The sequence below is a fragment of the Lontra canadensis genome, unplaced genomic scaffold, assembly GCF_010015895.1.
Source record: "Lontra canadensis isolate GAN:19392208 unplaced genomic scaffold, GSC_riverotter_1.0 scaffold65, whole genome shotgun sequence".
Lineage (NCBI taxonomy): Eukaryota > Metazoa > Chordata > Mammalia > Carnivora > Mustelidae > Lontra > Lontra canadensis.
In genome coordinates this window covers 11,598,798-11,618,690 of record NW_022631059.1, presented here as the reverse complement: position 1 = coordinate 11,618,690, position 19,893 = coordinate 11,598,798, and the positions used below count along the sequence as shown (strand labels likewise).

General features: G+C 48.2%; 1 protein-coding gene across 1 annotated transcript; it reads left to right on the top strand.

Annotated features, from left to right (window-relative positions):
- The first annotated feature begins 68 nt into the window (after positions 1–68).
- DDX27 (DEAD-box helicase 27) lies at positions 69–18,713 on the top strand. Its single transcript, XM_032879009.1, has 21 exons — positions 69–243; positions 2,156–2,302; positions 4,118–4,177; positions 4,430–4,595; positions 5,125–5,171; positions 5,297–5,383; positions 6,280–6,385; positions 7,812–7,985; positions 8,645–8,795; positions 10,975–11,074; positions 11,230–11,371; positions 12,297–12,450; positions 13,303–13,384; positions 13,497–13,674; positions 14,805–14,911; positions 15,311–15,413; positions 16,895–16,989; positions 17,071–17,194; positions 17,735–17,822; positions 18,407–18,481; positions 18,612–18,713. Exons 1-21 carry the CDS (start codon positions 151–153, stop codon positions 18,628–18,630), a joined length of 2,298 nt encoding a protein of 765 aa, XP_032734900.1. The 5' UTR covers positions 69–150; the 3' UTR covers positions 18,631–18,713.
- Positions 18,714–19,893: the final 1,180 nt, after the last annotated feature.

The following is a 19,893-nucleotide window of genomic DNA, read 5'->3' as shown; positions in this document are numbered from 1 at the left end:
GCGCACTCCACGCTCGGGAAAGGAAGCGTCGCAGGGCCTTCCCCCAAGCGGAAGTGATGTAAGCACATGCGCAGTGACGACGAGGAGGCCGACGGAAAGTAAGGGCCGGCCTGCGTGCGAGCTGGTTTCCGGAAGTGGTGCTGCGGCAGCATGCTTGAGGAGCTGGGTTTAATCGGGACCATAGGTGAAGATGACGAGGTGCCGGGGGATCCCGAGTCTGACTCCGGGGACGAGGAGGAGGAGGTATGAGCCGATCGGGTTGGGGGCGCGGCGGCGTGCAGTCGGATTTCCGTGATTGCTTCCGTTCTCCGTGATTCCTCGGGCCCCTGCCCCTAGCTGCTCCTCAGCATCCTCCTGCCAAGCCGGCAAGTGTCCCTGGAAGGAGAACCCAAGATCTTCCTCGGTTTGGTCGCCACTCGTTTTCAACCCTCACCTCTGCGCCTGTGCCGGCAACGCGTCGTGTTGTCTTGGCGAACCCGGTCCCCATTCACTGATGTTGAATCCAGGCTCTATGTGATAGAGATCCAGGGGCGAAGCCAGACGTGGTTCCTGATCACGGGTTTGTTCATTAAGCCAGTATTTATTGACGTGGAGGTATCTGTAGGCTACACCTAGTGGTCAGCGTTCAGGACATAGCAGTGTACAAGATGGGCAAGGACACCACTCTTCCGAAGCTTATGCTGGGTGTGAGGCTTATAGACATTAAGCGGTGTGGCAATTACAAGAGGAACAGTGTCATGAAGAAGGTGCTCACCCTACAAAGATCCAGCCCGGGTGTTTGCCCTACTGTGGCCTCATCTGCCCACACACACCTCCACCCTGGTGTCCCATGGCCTCCCCGAATTCAGCTTCACCAAAGCTGAACTCGGGTCCCCCTCCCTTCCCAACCTGCTCAGTCTAGAGCCAGAAACCTAAGTGCCATCCTTGACAGCTTCTTTTTCACTCCCCTCCAGTTTCGTTCAGGCTAGCTCAGCTCTTTAACTTCAACCCCTTTCTCCTAGCCCACCCTAGCCCAGGCCACTGCCACCTTGTGCCTGGACACCCAGCATCCTAAGGAACCTGGTCTCCCAGCTCTTTTTCTTGCTCCTCCTCCCACCCCACCCCATTCACTACTTAGCAGCTAGACTGATCTTTTCATTTCTTGAATGGAAAACTATCATTAAAAAGGACTGAAGCAGGGCACCTGGGTGGCTCAGTTGGTTAAGCGACTGCCTTTGGCTCAGGTCATGATCCTGGAGTCCCAGGATCGAGTCCCACATCAGGCTCCCTGCTCAGCGTGGAGTCTGCTTCTCCTGCTGACCCTCTCCCCTCTCATTCCCTTCTCATACTCTCTCTCTCAAGTAAATAAATTAAACCTTTTTTTTTTTTTAAGATTTTTATTTATTTATTTGACAGAGATCACAAGTAGGCAGAGAGGCAGGCAGAGAGAGAGGAAGGGAAGCAGGCTCCCCGCCAAGCAGAGAGCCCAGTGTGGGCTCTCTGGGATCATGATGTGGGATCATGACCCGAGCCAAAGGCAGAGGCTTTAACCCACTGAGCCACCCAGGTGCCCCAAATAAGTAAAATCTTTTTAAAAAAGGACTGGAGCAAATATGGCCAACGATAATGCCAAAGTCAAAATATGAAGTGCTGTATGGCTATCAATGGTTCAACTAAGTACCTGAGAAACAATATATATATGTAATGATTAATAATAATAAGCTTTAGGGTGAGAGTTCTTATGAGACTGTTTAACTCAAATGAGGAAAAAAAGGTCAGTGTAGCATTTTCTAGTCTCAGAAGCCATAAAAAAATCAGCCAGTCTTCCTTCCTTTCCGGTTTTTAGATGTATGGGTTTTTGTCATTGGTTTCTAACTTCATTGAATTGCTGGAAGAGAAGAGAGTCTGTATGATATTGATTCTTTGAAACCATGTGATCAGTTTCAGCACCTACTCCATGTTTGTTCAGAGCACGCACTCTCTAGGAGCACATGCAGCTCTGTGTGTTCACAGGAATGAAGCTTGTTGATTGTGCTTTTCAGATATTTTACATGTTATCTTCTTAATCTATCAGTTACTGGGAGAGTCGTGTTAAAATCTCCCATGACAATTGTAGATTCCTGTTCTGTGTTCTTTCATCTCAGCTCGTAGTCATCCTGCCTCTCCCTCTTCCCAGGGGCCCATCGTGCTGGGCAGAAAGCAGAAAGCCTTGCAGAAGAACCGCAGTGCCGATTTCAACCCTGACTTCGTTTTCACTGAGAAAGAGGGGGCATACGATGGCAGCTGGGCCATGGCTGAGGTCATGAGCCAGCTCAAGAAGAAGGTGAGATCAGACAGTGATAGGCAGCTCCAGGCCGTGGGCTTAGGGTTGGACGTAGGTTTTGTCTGCTTACATTCAGCATATGCCGGAACTCTTGGAAATACGAGGTGTAGTTTTGACGGGGTAGGGAGAAGCGGTTGCAAATAACGCCCAGTCTTGATTCAAACCAAAGTGTAAAACGTTGCAGCAGAAATCCATTACAGACCAGTTACAAACACATTAATTGATCTACAGATGATATTTTAAAGTATCAGAAATAACCTCATTTCTTCGTTAGAAGAGGTCCATGATGGCTTTTCCTGAAGGAGGGCATGGCGAACTCAGATTAACTTTAGTATATATATTAAGGGAGACCCTTCCTGATATTATACACACTAAAATGTGGGGGGGGGGAAATGTTTTAGAGGAAATCTGATAATACCATTCTAATGGTTGAAGAATACCAAATATTACATACAAATTGCTTGACTTAGAAAAAGATGGGCATATTTATGTTAAAATGGTCTCTTTTTTTAGGTGTTTCCTCCTTGTTTTGAATACTAGAGAGAAAACTTTGTTACATGAGTTTGTAACAAAGAGCAGTCTAGCATGTACCCTTGGCAGTAGCGTTTTGGTCAGCCCCACAGATACTGTCATTCTGTCACTTGCCAGGTGATGTCACTGTTTAGGTCCCTGTTTCCCACACAGAATAGCCAAAGCTGCCACAGATGTTACCATCATCTGCTTATTTGCCAAGATCCCTTGTTTTCCTTTGAGTCTGCTGAGCAAGCTAGAAGATGCATCCACATTATTTTCCATTTCATGGGCCTCAAAGAAAAATACTTTACTCCACTCTGTTGGTGTTCTGATTCAAATAAACTAGCATAGCCTCTTCATGGTCACCTGGACAGGATTTCTTTGACTTTTTTCCTTTTCAGTATTTTTTCAGAGAATGCCAGAGAAATTGTTCTTTTTCAAATTAATTATGAGATGTTTGTTCCTCCGGTCCATGTTCTGAAGAAAGTTCACTCTAGGTTCACTTTACAGATACTATGTTTGTTCCCAGGTCCTGGCATATAGACCCCATGTAATTAAAGACTCAGTCTTATGAAGCTTACAGCCCAGCAGGGTCGAAGATAAGTAAACAAATAATCACACAGTTAATTGTAGTTGTGGCAAATGCCGTGGCAGTTCAGGGTGCTTCGAGCGTATGTAAAGGAGGCCTGCCGTTGCTTACCCTTTCTAAAAGTTACAGCAGTATCCAGCATTACTGGAGTTTGCTTCGATTTTGGCATTTCATTGCCGGCTAAATTCTGTCTGATTGGCATGGGGAAAGGTTTTTCTAAGTAGCATTCAGATATAAATGGGACATCTCTTGGTAATTCTTTTCTTCTAAATAGTAAACACCTTCTAAAATGTGGATGTCCTTCTTAGCTGCAGGTAAAGATGTTTCGCACTTGACTATTTTTTTTTAAAGATTTTTATTTATTTATTTGACAGAGAGAGATCACAAGTAGGCAGAGAGGCAGGCAGAGAGAGAGGAAGGGAAGCAGGCTCCCTGCTGAGCAGAGAGCCCGATGCGGGGCTCGATCCCAGGACCCTGAGATCATGACCTGAGCCGAAGGCAGAGGCTTAACCCACTGAGCCACCCAGGCGCCCCAGCACTTGACTATTTATTTATGTTGTTCTGTTGTTGTTGTGGATAATCTGCAGATTGATTGACCTGTCCAAGGACAGACGGCCCCTTCTATATTAACACTGGAGACCCAACCCTCACAGAAGATTTGCTCTGTCTCTTTCCCGTGTATATACTTCTTATCCATCTAATCTTTATTGCAGAGGGCAGCCACTACATTAGATGAGAAGATTGAGAAAGTTCGCAAGAAAAGGAAAACAGAGGTGAGAAAGCAAAGCAGGGACTTCTCTGTGTAAAGCCCTGAGCTTGGCCCTCTCCACACGACCCCACCATTTTCCTTTAAGCCAGAGTTGGGAGTGCGGCGGCGCAGACAGGCTTCTCTGTGTGTCTGTCGGTAAGAATCACTGAGTCCGCAGAGTGCTCCGCACAGGCTGGAGGGCATGGTGTTACTCTTCAGAAGTTCTGGATTTCCTGAAGTTTGCGGTCGCCTTACTTTACTGTGATATTTTTTGCAGGATAAAGAAGCCAAGTCTGGGAAGTCAGAGAAGGAGAAAGAAGCAAAGGAGGGCTCGGAACCGGAGGAGCAGGAAGACCCTGAAGGGAAAGATGAGGACGGGCCAGAAGATGAAGACTCGGAGACCGATTACTCATCAGCTGATGAGAACATCCTCACCAAAGCAGGCAGGCGCTCCGGCCGCGCTGTCAGGAACGGGGACAGGAAATAGGAAAGGGTCTGCCTTTCCTCTGTAGGATTCTCTATGTTCTTCTACCCAGTCACATTTAAGAGCTCCCTGTTGAACTCCTCTAGCTTCTCTTTTTTCTTGGGGTTTTGTTAGGGTTGTTGTCCTTTGCCAACAGACCATTCCCTTTTCCTCCTCCCCAGCCCCACATAGGGGCTGGCACCTCTAAGAGTCAGACTTATTTGGGGTGATAGATCCCCTGTGTCCCACCTCAGATGGGCCCAGCCACACAGTGGGTGCTCCGTAAATATTTCTGGCGGAAACGAGTGTGCACGCGTGATCATAGAGTGCAGTGGGTTAGCCTGGTCTCTGACGAGCTTGCCACACTGTCATATGAGGCTAATGACAGTTCCCTCAGGCTGTCGTGTGGTTTCAGTGAGGCATCCACAGAAAGCACTTAGGATAGTGGCTAGCAGACTGTAAATGCTCAGTAAGTCCGAGCGCTGATGGCCAGCTGTTTTTCTCCATAGATACACTCAAAGTAAAGGAGCGGAAGAAGAAGAAGAAGAAGGGACAGGTGAGCGTGAGCGTGGACAACAGCGTGCAGCTGAGCTTTGCAGTCTGACAGGATTTTAAGGCCAGTTAGTTTCCTTGGGCACATTTTGCTGAATTCTCATTCTGTCTTTTGACTCCCTGGTATAGGAAACAGGAGGATTTTTTGAAGATGCATCTCAATATGATGAAAACCTCTCATTCCAGGACATGAACCTTTCCCGCCCTCTTCTGAAGGTAATGGTTTCTCTTGGCTACCATGGGATTATTGCAGTCACCCCTTAACTAGGCTCTGCCCTAAACTGGGCTCTTTGCCTCCCTAAATTCTGTTGTCCACACACTTGCCAGGCAACCCTCTTAAAAAGTTCCATCTTGGGGTGCCTGGGTGGCTCAGTCGTTGAGTGTCTGCCTTCAGTTCAGGTCATGATCCCAGGGTCCTGGGATCGAGCCCCACATCAGGCTCCCTGCTCAGCGGGAAGCCTGCTTCTCCCTCTCCCACTCCCCCTGCTTGTGTTCCCTCTCTCGCTGTGTCTCTCTCTGTCAAATAAATAAAATCTTTTTAAAAAAAGTTCCATCTTGGCCTATAAGGCCTTGCCCTTTCTGGTCTCCTCTGGTGATGTCTCCTAGCACTCATTCTGCTCTGGCCATCTTGGCCTCCTCCTTGGCCCTCAAACAGTTTAGGCGTTTTCTTCCTCAGGGCCTTTGCACTTACCAGTCCCTCTGCCTGGAAGGTTTTTCCGGTAATCTGGTTGGGGTGCTCCTCACCTCTTTCAGGGTTCTACTCTGTATCCTCTGCTCAGTGAGACTTTCCCTGACCCTCCTGTAAATCATACTTGTCCCCTACCCCCTTGACTGCTGTGGTTTTTCCATATGGCATGTGATGGTTTTTGGTCTTTTTTTCCTACCAGATTGTAAGATTGCCAAGGGCAGAGTCTTTATTTCTTTGGTTTACCGCTGTATCTCAGTGCCTCGGACAGATCTCCCACGTAGTAGTAGTCGGCACTCGATGAATGTTTGTAGAATGAATGACCGGGAGGGACTGAAGTAATCACCACCTGTGTGGAAATGTGCCTTGTTTGTTTCATGCTGAGACGACGCCTCCCCGTCCTGTCTGACCCCGTCTTTTGCTGCAGGCCATTACAGCCATGGGCTTCAAGCAGCCCACCCCAATCCAGAAGGCATGCGTACCTGTGGGTCTGTTGGGGAAGGATATCTGTGCCTGTGCAGCCACTGGGACAGGTAAAAAGGACAGTGACTTGGGGGGTAGGGAGAGGAGGAGGCAGGAGGAGGATATCCAACCTACAGCAGGGGTCTAGGTTGATTTACCCAAAGGCCACTTTGCTAAATACTCAAACATAAATTATAATGCAATAACACCATATAATCGTATTAATTTCCCTTAAATCTCAACCTATGTTTTCCTATTTCTTTAAGTACTCTTTATTTTTTAAAAATGGTGTATAGTATCCTATTATATAACTGTTTCTATCCTGTAATAAACTGCGCTAATATACAATGTTATGATTAACATTCTTTTCATAAAATCTTTACTCCTATGACTGGGGATTATGTATAAATAAAGGTGGCCTTCATGAGATCCCCTGAAATCTGTGACCTGTAACTATCCTCTTAGGGTGTCTCTGTGATATGATCTCTTGTTGCTGCCATGATAAGCATAAAGACTTTTAAAAATTTAAGCAGGGCAGGGGAGAGGGAAAGGGAGAGACAGAATCCTCAAGGAGACTCCCCTCTGAGAGCGGAGACCAATGCAAAGCTCTGTCCCATGACCCTGAGATCATATCGGATCTGAAATCAAGAGTTAAATGCCCAACCAGCTGAGCCACCCAGGTGCTGCAGTAGGAGTAAAGACGTTATGAAACAGACTTTCATCATGGTGTTTTATATCCGTACTGTTAATTATAGAGTAGAACTAGTCACATGAAAGAATGTTATACAACCATTTAAACATAAAGAGTATTTAAAGAAACAGGAAATGCGGTTTTTGTTTTTGTTTTTTAAGTGATCTCTACACTCAGCATGGAGCTCAAACTCATAACCCCAAGATCAAGAGCTGGATGCTTTACCGCCTGAGCCAGCCAGGTGCCCCTGTTACACTTTTTTTGAAAAGGGATTACTGGGGCTCCTGGGTGGCTCAGTGGGTTAAAGCCTCTGCCTTTGGCTCAGGTCATGATCTCAGGGTTCTGGGATCGAGCCCCACGTTGGGCTTCTGCTCAGCAGGGAGCCTGCTTCTCTCTCTGCCTGCCTCTCTGCCTACTTGTGATCTCTCTCTCTCTGTCAAATAAATAAGTAAAATCTATTTAAAAAGGGGGGATTATTGAACAGAATATATAATGTTGCTGCATTAAGTTTTCAATTTTTATATTTCTGTCCATTAAGAAAAATGCTGATAATCTAGATTGCATTAGGTCAATGTTTATCTTTGGCTGGCTGGACTGTGGGTGATTTTTATTATTTTTATATTTCCTTACACTCCTCGGATTTTTTTGCATGGACCCTGTAATCTTAAAACCAGAAAAAAAGCTTTATGAAAACACAGCTTTATTTTCCCCTGAGCGGATCCGTAGGTCTTCTGGGCTCAGGTGAAAATCTGAACCTTGAAGGGAGTGAAGCTTGTCTCTCTGTGTTCTGCTGCCTTCTCCTCCAGGTAAGACTGCTGCTTTCGCCCTGCCTGTCTTGGAACGGCTGATCTACAAGCCCCGCCAGGCTCCTGTCACGCGCGTGCTCGTTCTGGTTCCCACCCGCGAGCTGGGCGTCCAGGTGCACTCGGTCACCAAGCAGCTGGCTCAGTTCTGCAGCGTCACCACCTGCCTGGCCGTGGGTGAGTGTCCGGCGGTCCGAGAGCCCGTGAGGCGCGGAGGGTGGGTGTGCCCCGCCGTCGGAGGACGATGGCTACCAGGAAGGCCTTCCTGTGATTAAAGCCGCTTGAAAAACCAGATGAGGTGTTTTCAGAGTACCGAGTTTGGGGGAGGGGAGAGGGTTTCACTGACATTTAACCAACCTTAAAAAAATGAAGCTGCAAAATTCAGGGCAAAAAAAACTTTCTTGGTATTGAACACATTTAGGACGCAATTTCTGCTTTGTACGAATAAAGAATCAAACACTTGGGGCAGAATCTTTCTGATGATGTTCTGTGGTACCGTTCTCCACCCTTCATGGAACCCTCGCTAGGCAGCGGGAAGGCGAAGGTGATGGAGAAATGATTGGCTTTCGCAGCTGCTTCTGTCAGTCCTGGGGTGTTTGAATCCTTCTGCTCTGAGGTGCCTTCTTGCCTTCACCTTTTTTCACACTTAGCACAATTGTATTGAGATAATTTGTCTCTCCCAACATCTCGTAAAATCCATGCAGGCAGGGCCTTTGTCAGTCTTGTTTTCAGCTGTTTCCCCCGCATCTGGATGGGACGTGGCAGGTGGCAGGGCCCGGGCCATACTGCTGAACCGCAGACTGACTCGGCCACCCGGCGGGGCTCTTCCTCTGCAGGAGGCCTGGACGTGAAGTCTCAGGAAGCAGCTCTGAGGGCGGCGCCTGACATCCTCATCGCCACCCCAGGCCGGCTCATCGACCACCTGCACAACTGCCCTTCCTTCCACCTGAGCAGTATTGAGGTGCTCATCCTGGATGAGGCTGACAGGTACACCTGAACTGGTGGGGCCCCAAGTGCTTCGGCGTCCCGGGGGCCACACCCACAAGAGAACCTGCCTGTGCACTGTTTTTCATGGATCTTGCCAAGGCTGTGTGTGCGACGCCGGTTCCGCCACTCACATTTGGACATCTGTTCATCACTAGTCCGGATTATCCTGCTTTCTCTTTCTCTGTGATGTGATGGTTAAGAGGGAGGGTAGATCAAATTCTGGCTCAGCCATTTCCTGAGATTTGGAAATATTATTTAGATTTTTTTTTTTTTTTTTTTTTGGAGATTTTTTAACTAATCCCCATACTCAACATAGGACTTGAACTCACAGCGCTGGCATCAAGAGTAGCATGCTCTACCGGCTGAGCCAGGCAGGTGCCCCTGTTACTGAGGTTCTAGAGCAAATCTCTTTTTGTTTGTAAGTGAGGCATAAGAACAATCCTCCCTCCTCCTGGTGTTGAGGATTCCAGGAGCAGCACAGTAGAGTGCCAGTGCACGGCCTCTGTCACTGTGGGAGGGGACTCCCTCAATCCCTCTTCTCTCATACAGGTCCCATCTGCTCACCCCTTTCCTTCTTGACCAAACAGAATGAACCTCAGTGAACCGGACTCGTGATCAAAGTGGGGGCAGGGGGAGGAGGTCACAAGCCCAAAGCGCATTCAGGTTTACTCTCCACTTGAACCATCTCCGGGCTAAAGAGGTCTGGTCTTCTGACCCCATAGGCCCATCTCTGTGCGTGGCAGCTCTGTCCTCCCAGTGGTTTGGGCCAGAATTCTTCACCTTATGCTTGTGTCCTCATCTCCCACCCACGGAGAATGCATGGAGAAGTCCTATCAGCACAGCCCCACGTAGGGACTTCTGCTCTTGCTGTCTTCTCAGCTCAGAATGACCTGTACCTTCTCGTTTCTGTTCCAGTTGTCACTTACCCAAAGGGCCTTTGCTGGCTACTGTCTACAACAGTTCCTGCTTTCCATTCTCTGAGGTGCTATGCCTCTCCAACCTCCTACATTGTCACCCGAATGCCCGTATGGTGCTTGTGACCCTCCTGTCCCTGGGACCCATTTGTGAAGGGCTGACTTTGTGCTGCTTGCTCCTCTGTGCCCAGGGTTGTATCTAGTATCTAGCAGATGCTCAGTAAGGGTTTGTTGAATAACTGATTCCCCCAAAGCAAATGAACCATTCTTGAGTCATGAGGGAAGTCAAGGAGATATTTCTGAGCAAAGGGAACGTGATCTGGGATTGAGGTGTTAAATGGGAAGGGAACTGTAGTCTTAAAAAAGTGTTAAGGTCTCGGAAGACCAAGAAAGGCTGTGCGTGTTTCCTGTTAGGGAGATCAAGGACCATGACAGCTGAATGCGGTACGGGATGCTTGCTTGGAGCCTGAACTGGGGGAAGAAATATTGTGAAGGACTAAGTCATCTGAACAAGTCAGAGTCAGTAATCCTACTGAGTAGTATTATCTACACAGAGAAGAAGGGTCCTTTACAGAAAAGAGAACTGACCGATACCACTTCAGTCATGTGGTCAAACTCACCTCAGTGGTACTGGGACAAACGGACGGTCTGTGTCTCCCGGTGGAGAGGGTAGTGCACAGCCGCACCCCTGCACATTCTTGGCGCGATGAGTTACCGAATCCAGTCACTGGGAAATGAACAAAGACAGGATGTGAAAAAGCTTGAGGAGACTTCTGTAGATTAAGGGAGACTAAGGAAACAGGATAACCAGTGTAAAATAGAAACTTTGGTTTCCTGGATTTAAAAAAATGAAAAGATAGCTATAAAATGACATTTCTGGGACAGTTAAGGATATCTGAATTCGGACTGTTTCAGGTATTATTCAAACACTCAAATGTTTGGGGTGTGATAATGACATGATGGTCATATTGGCGAAGGTCCTTTCTTAGGGAATGTGTGCTGAGATGGGGTAAGGTATAGTGATGTCTGCTACTTATTTATGTATATTTCAGCAAAAAGAAAAAATAAGAAAGATAAAGCAGATGTGGCCAGATGCTAGTGCTTGATGAATCTTGGTGAAAGGGTAAACTAACAATATTAATACATAAGTAAATACATGTAACCAGTTACAACATCGGAACAGCAGCTTGGCTGATGTTTCTGTCCATTGCTGGGACAGATGTGAGCTCGTCCCTTCCTCCTGATTCTTTGTCCCTGCTCTTCAGGATGCTGGATGAGTACTTTGAGGAACAGATGAAGGAAATTATCCGGATGTGTTCCCACCACCGCCAGACCATGCTCTTCTCGGCCACCATGACGGACGAGGTGGGCCCCAGGAATTCTGCTTGGTGGGGTGAATCCCGGGGACCCAGGTTGGGCTGCAGGGGGTTGGCTGGGGCAAGCATGGCTGGCCTCCACCCCTACTACCTACCCCCGCCTCCTGGCAGGCAAGTGAGCATCCCTGTGTTTGTGCTGGGCAGGTAAAAGATCTGGCTTCTGTTTCCTTGAAGAATCCTGTCCGAATATTTGTAAATAGCAACACGGATGTGGCCCCCTTCCTGCGGCAGGAGTTCATCCGGATCCGGCCAAATCGGGAAGGGGACCGGGAAGCCATCGTGGCAGGTGAAAGCCCAGGGAGGGTCTGGGCAGGGGGAGCTGGACTCCCTTGTGTGCCGGGGTGGCACCCTGAAGTGTCCAGGTGTTGCCTGGCACCTCCTCTGATGGGCTCCCCTGACCCCTTGTGTGGTCCTGCCCTTAGTGTGCTCTGCCACTTTGGCCATGGGTCCTTCCTCCCTTTCTTCTGTCACCTCACCTCCCTCCCACTGTCCAGTCCTCCTTAGGTCCCACAGAACACCCAGCCACTTCCCTCACAACTGCCTCTCTGGCTCTTGGTTCAAGCTGCTGCTTTTCTTGCCTGAATTATTGCAGTGGCCTTGGATTTGGCTCCTACTCCCAGTCTTGTCCCTTGGTGATGCGTTCTCCACCCTGCAGGTCATTGAAAATTATCATTTACAAGTGAACATTCGCTCATGTTACCTCCCTGTTTACAACCGTCGGGTGTCTCCCATTGCTCTCAGACCAAGTCCATACTCCCTCGTGAGTGCCGTACTGCCCTCTGGGACCCGCCCCTGCCTGCCCGGAGTGCTCAGCCTGGGTGTCCAGCCATACTCTCCTGCCTCCGTTCTCTCAAACCCACCAAGCTTGTCCCGCCTCGGGGCCGTCACATTTGCTCCTTGTCCTGCCTGGAATCTTCCCCCCCAAATCTCAGGAAGGAGGCTGCCCTGTCATTCAGCCTAACATCACCTCTTTAGAGAGGCCAGCCTTAAAGCTGGCTCCCCATCTTCCCTTCACTATCTCACACCCGTTGTCACCCTTGGGAGCTGGGAATTGGCTTCTCTTCTGTGCCCTGGAAGGTGAGCCTCATGAGGCAGGGAGCTTGCCTGTCCCCCCCCCTCCCCCGTGCCAGCCAAGCAGCCACTTTACAGGCGCGGAGGGGATATGTATCAGGTGGCTTCCGGCTCACTCTGCTCTCCCCCCGCCCCCCCAGCTCTGCTGACAAGGACCTTCACTGACCACGTGATGCTCTTCACCCAGACCAAGAAGCAGGCCCACCGCATGCACATCCTTCTGGGGCTCATGGGGCTGCAGGTGGGCGAGCTCCACGGCAACCTATCACAGACGCAGCGGCTGGAGGCCCTCCGGTAAAGTTCGGGGGGCTGAGGCTCCCTCCCATCCTTCAGCGAGGGCTCTCCTCACTGAGAGAGGGAAACACCATCCGGAGGTTATGTTAGAGCGCTTGCAGGGGTTGCAGATGGCACGGTCCCCCACTTTAAAGATACTTGTCCAACTGCTGTAAGGTTATGTCTTAGGTAACATTGAGAATTCCTTGCACCCTCGCAGAAACCAACACTGATGCCCCAGGGCTCGAGTGTTGGAGCTGCTGAGTGGGGCCACAGCAGGAAATTCCGACTTGGGAAATAGCACATGTCCTGTTCTCTATAGCTTTTCCAGAGCAGTGGGCCATACCTGGGTCTGTTAGGATGAGATTTGTTATCAAAGCCAGCCACCATTTCTTAAGCAAGTACTTTGCCATGTCCTGTGTTTTCCATGTGTTTGATTTTGTTTAATTCTCGGAGAATGGAGTCATGCTCGTAGGCCCGGAGGGACCCTTTAGAATTCTTCACTTATCTGCATTTATCATAGGCAGCTGAAAGGTATTTTTTTAAAGAAAGGCTGCTTTGAAGCCTGAGACATGTGCATATGCTCCTTCCTACAGTCTAGCTCTGTGGTTCCGGCACTTTTAAATTTGTAAGAGTTGGGGCTTAAGGTGGTACAAACCAAACTATGTTTGTTCTGCGTTACAAGATGTTTAAGGTGTTGTGTGAGTATCAGATGGTCTGACATTTAGGATCTCGTTCAGATTAGCACTGTGACGATCTGTACTCTCCTGCTTGAATCCAAAAGGATTTGTGTTCTCTCTGCTGGCTCAGCCTCTTGTGGAGCTTTTCTGGGGTTGAGTATCCAGGTGAACATCTGCTTGTGGCTATTTCTAGGCGCTTTAAGGACGAACAGATTGACATCCTTGTGGCCACAGATGTGGCAGCCCGTGGACTTGACATCGAGGGGGTTAAAACGGTGAGCAGCCCGTCTTCCTTGAACCTTTGGTGGGAGTCTTTTTGCCTCCTTGTGTCCTGTCTCTCTCCAACTTCCAGGTCTGACTTTGACCTGACTTGGACCTACTTTCCAGGTAATTAACTTCACAATGCCCAACACCATCAAGCATTACGTCCACCGGGTAGGGCGAACAGCGCGGGCTGGCCGGGCTGGGCGCTCGGTGTCTCTGGTGGGAGAAGAGGAGCGGAAGATGCTGAAGGAGATTGTAAAAGCCGCCAAGGCCCCCGTGAAGGCGCGGATACTTCCTCAAGGTGAGGCACCACTGCAGCAGCTCAGGGCGGTTGGGGTGGGCAGGGCAGGTCCTGGATCAGACTCTGGGACAGAGCCAGAGCAGAGAGTAAGAGGTGAGAGTAGTCAGGAGCCGGATTTGAACTCCAGTCCTGCTGCTTCCTTGCTGAGTGCCCCTGTGCCGGTCTCCCCTTGCCCCTCTGTGTCTCTCTCTGTGTGAAAGGGAATGATGACAGACTTAGGCCTCGAGTGCCCCACTCATAGTTTATTTTCCAGTCTTTGGGAAGAGAAGGCTTCTTGGGGCAAAAGCCCAGTCAGCACCTACTTGTTCTAGATGTCTTTCATTCGTTTCCTTCTCATCAGTAGGGTCACATTCTTTTTTTCAATTTATAAAAATAATATATATTCCGTATTAGAAATTAGTAAATAAAAGCCAAAAGGTAATTGCTTGTGGAAGAGCTCACCACTGTTACATTTAGGCACATATCCTTTGAGACCTTTATTCCATTCATACATGTCTTTTTTCTTCTATTCTTTCCATTTGCACTTAATTCATTCCATCAGCTAGCAATTATTGAGTACTACCAAGTGCCCGGTGCTGTTTATTCTATCCTAGGTATTAGGAATATAGTAGGAAGCAAAACAGCTGATACTCTGTGGGAAAAAAAAAACAATAAATAATGAGAGTAGATGTGATCCAGAATGACAGAGGAGGAGAGATACTACTTTCAAAAGCTGTTTAGGAAAGGCCTCTGAACAGATGGTATTTGAGCTGAATCCCAGATAAGAATGAGGCAGCCGTGAGTGGTCTGCGGACAGTGTGCCAAGCAGAGAAAACCAGAGCAAAGCCTCGGAGGCAGGAGCAGACGTGATGTGCGAGTCAGTGAAGGAAGAGCCAGAGGGCCCAGGGCACGGTGAGCAAGGGTGGAGATTGAAACTCCGAGAGGTAGGCAGGGGACACGTGTAGGAGTTTGAAATTTATTCCAAGAGCAGTAGGCTCTTTGGGGACTGGGTGGGGGCTTGTTGTGAAGCAGATAAGTCACCCGTAAAAACCGCCAATTTTCTGTTGTCACTAAATACACATCAATCTTATTTGCATCAGTTACATAGTATTTATGCTTATTTAGAATTTTTTGTTGTTCTCTCCCTTGAGATGTCATCCTCAAATTCCGGGACAAGATTGAGAAGATGGAGAAGGACGTGTATGCAGTTCTACAGCTTGAGGCCGAGGAGAAAGAGCTACAGCAGTCGGAAGCCCAGGTGGGGCTGCCTGCAGGGTGGGGGCCCGCAGGGCCTGGGCGGGAAGCGGGCTGCGGCAGCCTCTGCCCATCGTGCCCCGCCGAAACAGGGGGTCGGCCACACGAGTGCCTCCCTGCAGCTGCCAAGTCACATCTTTTTTTTTTTTTTTTTTTTAAAGATTTTATTTATTTATTTGACACAGAGAGATCACAAGTAGACAGAGAGGCAGGCAGAGATAGAGGCGGAAGCAGGCTCCCCGCCGAGCAGAGAGCCCGATGCGGGACTCGATCCCAGGACCCTGAGATCATGACCCGAGCCGAAGGCAGCGGCTTAACCCACTGAGCCACCCAGGCGCCCCTGCCAAGTCACATCTTACCAGATGGCGCTGTCGTGGCAGCTATCCTTGTGCTGTCTCCACAGATCAACACAGCAAAGCGGCTCCTGGAGAAGGGGAAGGAGGCACCGAACCACGAGCCTGAGAGGAGCTGGTTCCAGACCAAGGAAGAGAGGAAGAAGGAAAAAAGTATGTTGGAGAGGTCCCTCACAAAAGCTGACCACAGAATTCTAGAACTCAGCAAGGCCACTGCTAGGTCTGTTCCCAGAAGAACTGAGAACAGGGACTCCGAGGCACACTGTGTGCTGGGGTCCACAGCAGCATTAGTCACGGGAGCCATGGGGTAGAAGAGACCTATGTGTGTCGGCAGACCGACAGTCACACGGATGTGCGCCCATCCCCTGGAGTGCGGTGTAGCCGTCATGGAGTGGGTGCACGTCGCAAGGTGAACCGAAGTGAGGTGATCCAGACGCAGAAGGACAGATAGTTATGGTTCCTCCTCATAGGAGGTAAATCCGGAGATGCAGAAAGTAGAATAGCGACTACCAGGGCTTGTGGGGAGGGAGTCATGTGTGGTTACAGATGTATTGGTAATGATGAAAAAGTCACAGAAACAGGTCACAGTGATGGCTGTGCAATACTCTGCACGTGATGAACGCCACTGAATTGTGTACTTAAGAATGGGTAAGGGCGTTCGCGCGGCACAGTCAGGTTGTGTCCAACTTTCAGTTTCAGCTCAGGTCATGATCTCAGGGTTGTGAGTTCGAGCTCCGCACAGGGCTCCGTGCTCAGCAGAGTCTGCTTAAGACTCTCTCTCCCTCTGCCCCTCTCCCTGCTCTCCCTCTCTCTCAAATAAATAAATATTAAAAAAAAAAAGAAGAATGGATAAAATGGCAAATTTCATGTTGTATCTGTTTTGCCATAATTTTTAAAAAGTAGGTCAGGAAGATATTTGTATGTATTCCCTGCCCTTTTTATCACACAGATTCACATTTTTCTACACCTTTTTTCAAGTTAATTTTTAGCTTACATTTTATACAAGCACATACGTAGCTGCCTTTTTTTTTTAATGGCTGCTTGGTCTTCCATCATGTGGGTAGATTATAAGTTATTTAATTAATCCCCTCTTGAGGGACATTGAAATTGTTTGTAATCTTTTGCTATTCTAACCGTGTAGTGAGTTAACTGTACAAACACCCTTTCACAATTAAGCATGTGCATTTGATTTGCAAGATAAATTCCCAAAAGTGAAATTATAGGCCGGAAGATATGTGCATTTATTGTTTTGTTAGGGATTGCAGAGTTACCCTCCAAAGAGATTGTACCAGCAGTTTAAGAAATACTGCCTATATCTGATGGGACAAAAAGTTAGGGTACATGCATGTTAAATTTCTGTGTTAAACATAGTCACAACAGCCATATGGCAGGAGGGCGTGGGAGTATAAATGAACCATACCATCTTTCACAACATGCTAACGAATGCCTCAAGTGGATTAATGGAGAGAGAACAGAATAAGCATCGTAGTGAGATGGAGAGGTAACCACCAGCAGAGGATGTGACTGGCTGTTTCTCATTTTGAACTCTTATGTACCAATTTAAAATACATGTACTGCTTTTAAAAAATGATGTAAAACGGTACCTAGAATCTCGTACTCTCTCCTCATCCTAGTTGCCAAGGCTCTGCAGGAGTTTGACTTGGCCTTAAGAGGAAAGAAGAAGAGGAAGAAGTTTATGAAGGATGCCAAGAAAAAGGGGGAGATGACAGTAAGCGGCTGGGTGCCTGTCCGGGGGCATGGGTCAGCCAGCACTTCGTGGTCTGTTCGGTAATCACGTCCTTCTTTCTAGGCAGAGGAAAGGTCCCAGTTTGAAATCCTCAAGGCGCAGATGTTTGCTGAGCGGCTGGCCAAGAGGAATCGCAGAGCCAAGAGGGCCCGAGCAATGCCTGAGGAGGAGCCAGCAAGAGGCCCTGGTAGGCAGATGGGGAGGAGGGCCCACAGGAGCTGGTAGAAACGTTCTCCCTGAAACTTGTGCTTCTGGTCAGGGAGAAAATTGGAGGGATAATAAGAGCCCATATTTTTTGAGTAATGTGTGTACCAGTATGTACAGTTACTTTTGGGTTCCCAAGTGGTGAAGAGACCCCATGGTCAGTGGGGAGAGCTAGGACCTGAACCCAGGCCTTTCTGACTTGAGCCTAAGTCCTTACATCCTGCTCCTTAGAGAAGCAGGTCAGGGAAAAAAATTAGTGAAGTCAGTCTTCAGCTCATTTCACATTTCAATGGTTCTTTTCACTTTGGGACTCTGCAGCCATCCTTTGGAGTGGTTTGTCTCACCTGCCACTTCTCAGTTCCTCATCTGTTTTCTGCTGGGATCCAATGTGTCTTGTTGCCACGTCAGTAAATCATCTGGCAGGAGCATCCACTGAACTCGGAACTGTTACCCTGGGCTTAAGGATAGGATTTAGGAGCTTGGGCCAAAGAGGGCAATTCTAACCCATTCTTCCTGTGCACAGCCAAGAAACACAAGCAGGTGAAGAAATCTGTGTTTGATGAAGAACTTACCAACACAAGCAAGAAGGCCCTGAAACAGTATCGAGCTGGGTAGGGTTTTAAGTCATCACGGGGCTCTTTGTATTTTGAGCAAAGTTATATCCCTTCTTCCTCCTCCTGTACTCCCCAATTCCCATATACTTGTAGCTTTAGAATATATAGTTTTAAGGGTTCCTATCTGAACCACCCCTACCCATCCCCCACCCCCAGCTAAGATCATCTCGGGATCCCAGGGTGAGAACAGGAGAAAAATATTAAGGCCCTCCTGTCTTGGAGGTGAACATTTCTGGTTCAGAAATAGACCTTTCTCTCAGGAGAGCTAGAAAGGCAGAGGATCCTGGTTTGCTTTTAGGAATGTGTTACCCTCCCCGCGCACCCCCCCCCCACCGCCCTGCGCAGTATCCCTTGGGCTGGGGTTGGGTTGGGGATAGACGAAGCTTCCACTCTCGCTTTAAAGCTGGGCCCTGACTTCCACAATTCCATATTGTCAGGTCAAAGCACCAGGCTTAGAACCTCACACCCTGAAAATGGTGCCTCAGTGATGCTGCTGCTTCCTATGGGAGCTGGGTGGGGGCGACAGTGAGACATGTCTGTCTGTCCAGCTTCATTTCAGCATCTCATCTTCTTACTTGCAGCCCCTCCTTTGAAGAAAGGAAACAGTTGGGCTTGCCCCACCAGAGACGAGGAGGAAACTTCAAGTCTAAATCCAGGTAACGTTTTCCATTTTGGAGGGCCGGAGGCTATGCCTGTCTGGGATTGGACCTCACTTGGGAAAGCACCTCCTTCCTCTTTCTGGTTTTGAGAGTTGGTCTTTCTTTACTCTGCGGATTTTCTTCGTAGGTACAAGCGGAGGAAGTAGCTGTGTTGGCCTGAAGTTTGTGGGGGCAGCCCTTACCTTCCTTGTGGGAAGTCATCCTGGTTTGGTCTCTTCTCCCCATTTGTTAAAAAAAAAAAAAAAAAATTTTTAAATGTAAAGTCTGTGTCATTTGTACATTAAAAAAAGAACGTAAGGTAAGGGGGTGGGGGTGGTATGGGGAGTTATTTCCTAAGCATCCCCGTGAATCAGCCAAGGCTCCTCTTGCTGATTAACTTTCACATAAACAAGATACCGAATGGGAGGTGCCTGGCTGGCTAGAGGGAGTGTACGACTCTTGATCTCGGGGTTGTGAGTTTGAGCCCCGTGTAGGGTGTAGAGATAACTTTCAGGAACACTTAAGAAAAAAAAAAACCCAACCACAAATGGAAGTATATTTTGGGAGGGAGAATAAACCAATCTGAATTGTGTATTTTATTCCTCTGTTCATCCCTCCATAACAGCGTAGTCGATCCATCTACTTCTAACACATCTTTATACTTGTAGAGGGGCTGGATGTGGAGGAAATTCTTCCTAGAAGTTCTTTTGATGTCTGTCTATCCTAGAACCAAAAGCTGTCATCCACTGAGCATTAGCCGCGTGCCAGACATTGTGTACTGAGCGCTGTCTCATTAAATTCACTACACCCTGTGGGAGAGGTAGTCGTCTCCCTTTTGCACATAAAGAGACAGAAGATCGGAGAAAGATGGAGTAACTTTCCAAAGTTATGCGGGGAGTTCAGGTTTTTGAAACCAGGGTCTGAACCCGTATCTAACTGTGCTATAGAAGTGCTACTGGAGAGATGGAAGCTCAAGGGGACAGAAGGGATCCCAGATAAATTAGCTCCTTGTTGCAAAAAACAGCCTTTACCCTGTAGAGTGGTGGTTTCATCCTTTCTGAATCATAGGTTCCTTTGACAACTAGATGAAAGGGAGAGGCTTCCCCTTGAGAAAATTGTATGTTTGTAGTCTGTCCTATGTAATTTCAAGGAGTACATACACCTCCCCCCCACCAGCTCAAACATAATAGTTATCCAGTGGCACATACCCTTGACATTAAAAGAATGTATTCAAAGCTGTTCATTTAGGTTGCACCTAAGTCGTCAACAGAAGGCTCCATTTCAGTAACGGGCACAGCTTCATGATGGGAATATGGTTCAGACTCACCGTGTGTATTTGCTTAGAGAAATCTAATTCTAATCTAATGTAAACAAAATCTCCAGGCTAAGGTTGTTAGGTTACAAAAGCCAAGTGCAGAACGATATACCGT

What these genes read in the sequence shown, in the direction of transcription:
- DDX27 (XM_032879009.1), top strand. Translation starts at nt 151, where the DNA reads ATGCTTGAGGAGCTGGGTTTAATCGGGACCATAGGTGAAGATGACGAG. An exon ending in CCGGGGACGAGGAGGAGGAG is followed by an intron (nt 244 to 2,155) that starts GTATGAGCCGAT and finishes CCCTCTTCCCAG; the next exon opens with GGGCCCATCGTGCTGGGCAG. An exon ending in CGGCCACCATGACGGACGAG is followed by an intron (nt 11,075 to 11,229) that starts GTGGGCCCCAGG and finishes TGTGCTGGGCAG; the next exon opens with GTAAAAGATCTGGCTTCTGT.